The following is a 6,669-nucleotide window of genomic DNA, read 5'->3' on the forward strand; positions in this document are numbered from 1 at the left end:
TTACTATAAATGTCCACTTTCACATTCTTTTTCTTTTGTTTTTGGCAATTTGCATTCTCTGTGCATATCGCCACCTACTGGGCAGGGAGGAAAATTTAAGGGTAAAAACAGACTGAAATATTGGTCTGTTTCTCACCCACCCCTATAATATCGCTTCTGAAGACATGGATTTTTGGATCACTTTTATGCTGTGTTTATGTGCATTTTGGAGCTTCAAAATGTTGGTACAAATTCACTTGCATTATATGGACCTACAGAGCAGAAACATTCTTCTAAAAATCTTTGTTTGTGTTCAGCAGAAGAAAGAAAGTTATACACATCTGGGATGTCATGAGGGTGAGTAAATGATGAGAGAATTTTCATTTTTGGGTGAACTATCCCTTTAAGCACTTAGTTCAAGCAATGGGTATCTATAAAGTTTAATATCATTAATGTATAAATACCTGTGGTCCAAGCAAGCATGTGTATATATGCATTTCAGGGAATGTATGTACTGTAAACTGTATCATCTATAGAATGTATTTATTTATTTATTGGATGTGGTACCTGACATTGTAGCTTTATTACTTGCTACTGAGTGGACTTGCCATCACATTAAGGGTCAGTAACCCTGTAATTGCCAAGTATAATCTCTTCATGCCTGCAATATCATACTAACACAGTTCCTGTAAATAGACATAACAACAATAAGAAACCTAAAGATATACTGCAGTGAAACACTATGGACCCTTAAACTGAATTATACAAGGAATTCTTGATTCATTTCCATATTACTTGAATAGATTTGTCTGTTTGACAAATGGGGTGACTATGCCAAGGTGGTTCTTCAGTTTTGGGATTGAACTTTCCTTTGTGGCATTTTTGGCTTTCATTGAAAGTTGTCAGAAGAGTACAAGAACCACGCAGATGTATAGGGAAAGGAATTGTAATAACTATTCGACAAAAGAGCCATTCGCACTACTATGACTTAGAATTCACTGTGTGCTGTGCATATAGAATAGTCATTTTGTTCTGGACTTTACATTTTGTCCTCTGGAAGTACATTGACTTTAAATTAATCAGTATAGACCCACAACAGTAATATGACAGATGGTATCACAATCTTAAGAAATGTACAAATCTAAACTGTATATAGGAAATATATTAAAAGGAAACTCCACCTCATGCTTCCTGTACTGTATTTTGCTAACAAACATGTTTCAGTCATGCAAAAAGTGTCACTGTGTTGGAATGTTTATGTATTCATATTAAGGAATTAAATAAGTACTCTTAAGTACCTGAGGCCTTTGTGACAACATTGTAGTATTTTTTCATTTAGTATGGTTTCAAATTTATATATATATATATATATATATACACACACACACACACATACAATGGAGCATTGATTTATAGTTTATTTCGACAATGCATACAAAACAAATACCTTCTATCATGTGTACCATCTTTGAGCATGTTTCATCTGCCTAATTTAAACGTGTTCTTTATCCCTTTTTTTTCTTTTCCCAAGTGACAAATACAGTAGAAGTCCACCTGTGTTACAAACTGCTAGTCCATTCAAAGAGAGCTTCCACCAATTGAATTTAAAACATCTACTTGTTCCTAGTTAACTTTAATATTGGAGAATGGCCTCTCAGACTCATGAACCTTCATGAGTCAGAGTAGTACTGCATACCTAAAGTAAGAGCCACTTTTAAAACAATAGAAACAAAGAACACAATGCATCCTGCGATATATTCTCCTGGAGTTATACGTGACGATATGTATGCCATTCTCCAGTGCTAAGCATATGTGAAACCCTGCATGTGTCATGGCTCCCTCAAAAAGTGCATAACCATGTTAAGATGAGAATGTCCCATCTCTGGGTCTGTGCAAATACTCTAGAAGAGAGGCGCTGTTTGCCTGGGATCATCTGGCAGAACACTGATGGAGTCCTCGGCCTTTCCACACAACATACACAACATTGTGTATTCCTGAAAAATCAAACAAAATTAAATGTGATTCTGTAAAGTCAAATTCTTTGAATTTAACCAACCTTTTAGTATGATTGTTTTTTTTTTTTTCGCCCACAGGGCCATATTTTCTATAATTATATTCCATTAATCGATTCCCATTTAGTGAGACTAGATTCCATCTACTCTGCTCACTACAGTTGCACTCTCCACCTACATAATTACATACCCTACTTGTTTATTGTAGATTGCATAATTGTATTGTACTGTATGTTGTGTATGTAGTGTTTTTTTTTATTTATTTTTTTTACTTTGGGCACTTTCATGTCCTTTTAGTAAAACAAACACCTTTTTGTGGTAACACTTTACAATAAGGTTCCATACGTTAACATTAGTTAATGCATTTATTAACCTTTGTTAATGTTAGTTAATAAAAATACTATTGTTCACTGTTAGTTTATGTTAGTTCATAGTGCATTATCTAATTTTAACAAACACAACTTTTCAATTTGAAAAATGTTGAAATTGACATTAACCAAGAATAATAAATGATGTAAAGTATTGTTCATTGTTAGTTCATGTTAACTAGTGTTGTTAACTTGTGTTAATAAATGGAACCTTATTGTAAAGTGTTACACTTTTTGTTATATGAAGGTCACATTAAAACCGAATTGGAAACTTTTTACCAGGTCTTTATAACTTTTATGTACAGATTTTCTGTTTTTGTCCCAGACCCAGACTTTCAATATTAAACCATAATCTATTATTCCATGTTTAAAACTATGATAATCTAAAAAATGGGTGAAATAAACAATCAATTTGTCAATTTATTGTGTGAGAATTATTTCTATTTATATATATATATATATATATATATACAGGTGCATCTCAATAAATTAGAATGTCGTGGAAAAGTTCATTTCAGTAATTCAACTCAAATTGTGAAACTTGTGTATTAAATAAATTCAATGCACACAGACTTAAGTAGTTTAAGTCTTTGGTTCTTTTAATTGTGATGATTTTGGCTCACATTTAACAAAAACCCACCAATTCACTATCTCAAAAAATTAGAATATGGTGACATGCCAATCAGCTAATCAGCTCAAAACACCTGCAAAGGTTTCCTGAGCCTTCAAAATGGTCTCTCAGTTTGGTTCACTAGGCTACACAATCATGGGGAAGATTGCTGATCTGACAGTTGTCCAGAAGACAATCACTGACATCCTTTACAAGGAGGGTAAGCCACAAACATTCATTGCCAAAGAAGCTGGCTGTTCACAGAGTGCTGTATCCAAGCATGTTAACAGAAAGTTGAGTGGAAGGAAAAGATGCACAACCAACCGAGAGAACCGCAGCCTTATGATTGTCAAGCAAAATCGATTCAAGAATTTGGGTGAACTTCACAAGGAATGGACTGAGGCTGCGGTCAAGGCATCAAGAGCCACCACACACAGACATGTCAAGGAATTTGGCTACAGTTGTCGTATTCCTCTTGTTAAGCCACTCCTGAACCACAGACAACGTCAGAGGCGTCTTACCTGGGCTAAGGAGAAGAAGAACTGGACTGTTGCCCAGTGTTCCAAAGTCCTCTTTTCAGATGAGAGCAAGTTTTGTATTTCATTTGGAAACCAAGGTCCTAGAGTCTGGAGGAAGGGTGGAGAAGCTCATAGCCCAAGTTGCTTGAAGTCCAGTGTTAAGTTTCCACAGTCTGTGATGATTTGGGGTGCAATGTCATCTGCTGGTGTTGGTCCATTGTGTTTTTTGAAAACCAAAGTCACTGCACCCGTTTACCAAGAAATTTTGGAGCACTTCAGGCTTCCTTCTGCTGACCAGCTTTTTAAAGATGCTGATTTCATTTTCCAGCAGGATTTGGCACCTGCCCACACTGCCAAAAGCACCAAAAGTTGGTTAAATGACCATGGTGTTGGTGTGCTTGACTGGCCAGCAAACTCACCAGACCTGAACCCCACAGAGAATCTATGGGGTATTGTCAAGAGGAAAATGAGAAACAAGAGACCATAAAATGCAGATGAGCTGAAGGCCACTGTCAAAGAAACCTGGGCTTCCATACCACCTCAGCAGTGCCACAAACTGATCACCTCCATGCCACGCCGAATTGAGGCAGTAATTAAAGCAAAAGGAGCCCCTACCAAGTATTAAGTACATATACAGTAAATGAACATAATTTCCAGAAGGCCAACAATTCACTAAAAATGTTTTTTTTTATTGGTCTTATGATGTATTCTAATTTTTTGAGATAGTGAATTGGTGGGTTTTTGTTAAATGTGAGCCAAAATCATCACAATTAAAAGAACCAAAGACTTAAACTACTTCAGTCTGTGTGCATTGAATTTATTTAATACACGAGTTTCACAATTTGAGTTGAATTACGGAAATAAATGAACTTTTCCACGACATTCTAATTTATTGAGATGCACCTGTGTGTATATATATATATATCATTTTCTATTTTTTTTATTTTTATATATATAATTACAAGTGTCCCACATTTTCACCACACCAAAAAAAAAATTAAAAATAAAAAAAATTCCCTAATACATTTTCTTCTTCAAAAGTTAGTGAACTTTTTAACCAAGTCGACAAAAGTGTCAGTAAAGAGCATGCTTGATATGAAATATGAGACTAAATATCACTTGTGAGCAGAATATTTTTATTGGGCATAATTTCCAATCAAGCTGTAATTTTGCCAAAATGTGCAAAAAGTGTGAAAATATTATTTGTATTTAGGAGGATATATAAAATGTTAACTATGAAATATGCCATAGCAAGACAAAGGCGCTGGCGATTATTTTATGTAATTTCCACTACAGAGTTCTATTAAACACAATACAGTATTTGAGATGTGCTGGAAATGACACTGTGGTGGGATTTTTCATGACCTTTAACAAAAATGACATCATTCTTCTGTGATTCATGTACATACATTTACAGTACACTGTTGGACATTGTTAGTTGACAATTAAAAAAAATATAGTGAGAGTGAGACAATGGTTTTACAAGACTTTCTACAAGTCTACAGTGTTAAAAGTGCCATAAGTTAAAAATACACCTGTATATTGTACTATATATAGAATATTGTGTGCAATGTTAAATAATGAGCACGTGATATGGCATGTTTACTGTGCCCTTAGAGCCACCATCAAGTAAAATTCCTAATTGTCCATTGTAGAATTAAGGACACCGCTTACCTGATAGTCATCCACCACAGTGAAGGTGTACTCATGTCTGGCTATAACATGATCACAGTTCTTGCACATATCTGGGGGGAAAAAAATAGAGGTTACTCAAGAAGTTGTTTGGAGATGTTTGGCATTCATTGAACTTTCTATGTGCTGCTGATGTGACTCACGAATGTAAGTGACAATCTCCTCCTCATCCTCTTTCTCCAGAGTTCTGTCACTGATCAGTACAAAGTCCCGCTGGTGACAGTTGGCACAGCCAATAAAGTTAATCAGATATGAACCATTCTCCAGACAGGTATTACCCTACACTCATAGCATATGAAGAAGAAGAAGAAAAAAAAAAACACTTCAGATGTTGCTTTGCAGACAAAACATATGAATATAACATGTTCATTTACATTATTTATGCTGATTTGACCATGGATAATATCTCTTGGTAGCATTTACATGGCAAATGTGTTCAAAGTATGAGCAATACAAACAAGCTTAACCTAAAAAACATGTTTGCCTGGTAGCTTTAAAAATTTAGGCAAATGATGACTTTTAACACGACCACCATGAGGCTGCCTGGGGGACCAGATCTAAATGAAGTAATGTGAAAAGTGCTAACAAATGCTTTTAACAAGCATATATGGGAGCTAATGGGTTAAGCGTCAAAGAAAGAACAGTGAAAAATAAATCAATAACAAAACATAGCCTTGGAGGACTTATAAAGTGCAATGATGAAGTTCCACATCTGCTGCGCCTGAACTATCAACAAGAGATGCACTTGCAGTTATGCACTTTTATTCTTCAATAATTTGTACAAGATGTGGCGGTCACAAATAATAACGAACTCACCCTGTCGGGATATTGTTTCTGCACACAACCAGTACACATTTCGGTTCAAACAGATAAGAAAATAAAAAGACACAATACAGATGAGCAATGAAGTGGGATACTTCCGTTTTCGTCTTCCTCTCTGAAATATCTGTACACGATTTGTCAGTGGTGGCGCCACCTATCGGTCAATTGTTTTACATTCTGATCTAACGAGGGCGGCGATTTTAGCTGATGCAGTTTTCTCCAAGAAGTCTATTTTCTTTTTAGAAAAAAAAAAAAAAAAAAAAGTGAGTGCCGAAAAAAGTTAATTATCATCCTTCGGATCCTCGCGCTTTCTGTAACGTCTGTCAGTCCACTGGTGACCGTCTTTGGAACGCTCTCCTATATTTCCAGTCATGAAAGTGCAGCTCCTATCCGAATGGGGGAACACAGAAATCTGAAAAACGGTTGGTCAAGATTACGACCAAAGAACATATTTCAAATCAGCAATAAAATCCGACAACATTGGAATCATAAATTGGGCTTCTTCACCTCGGATTACGTAAAAAAAAAAAAAAAAAAAGAAAGAAAACGCAATTTCTCTATTTTGTATAGCTAATGCGCATGCGCATTCGCGAGTTGATTGACAGTTGATGTCTGTATCTAAAAGGTGATTGGCTCCTTTACCTGTAAGGCGGGAATTCCTTTCCACA

At 35.6% G+C, this 6,669-nt stretch overlaps 1 protein-coding gene across 1 annotated transcript; it reads right to left on the reverse strand.

Annotated features, from left to right (window-relative positions):
* Positions 1–1,379: 1,379 nt before the first annotated feature.
* On the reverse strand, positions 1,380–6,226 carry LOC127456721 (protein Churchill-like). The gene is made up of 4 exons (XM_051725243.1): positions 5,996–6,226; positions 5,323–5,458; positions 5,162–5,232; positions 1,380–1,973 (listed from the first exon to the last, which is right to left on the reverse strand). Exons 1-4 carry the CDS (start codon positions 6,032–6,034, stop codon positions 1,881–1,883), a joined length of 339 nt encoding a protein of 112 aa, XP_051581203.1. The 5' UTR covers positions 6,035–6,226; the 3' UTR covers positions 1,380–1,880.
* Positions 6,227–6,669: the final 443 nt, after the last annotated feature.

This window comes from Myxocyprinus asiaticus, chromosome 19 (assembly GCF_019703515.2).
Source record: "Myxocyprinus asiaticus isolate MX2 ecotype Aquarium Trade chromosome 19, UBuf_Myxa_2, whole genome shotgun sequence".
Taxonomy (NCBI): Eukaryota; Metazoa; Chordata; class Actinopteri; order Cypriniformes; family Catostomidae; genus Myxocyprinus; species Myxocyprinus asiaticus.

Excerpts from the sequence above, each read along its gene's own strand:
- LOC127456721 (XM_051725243.1), bottom strand. The coding sequence starts at position 6,034 with ATGTGTACTGGTTGTGTGCAGAAACAATATCCCGACAGG. Across the intron at positions 5,233-5,322 it reads GGAGATTGTCACTTACATTC|ATATGTGCAAGAACTGTGAT; the intron begins GTGAGTCACATC and ends TTTTCCCCCCAG. Across the intron at positions 1,974-5,161 it reads CTGTGGTGGATGACTATCAG|GAATACACAATGTTGTGTAT; the intron begins GTAAGCGGTGTC and ends TTGATTTTTCAG.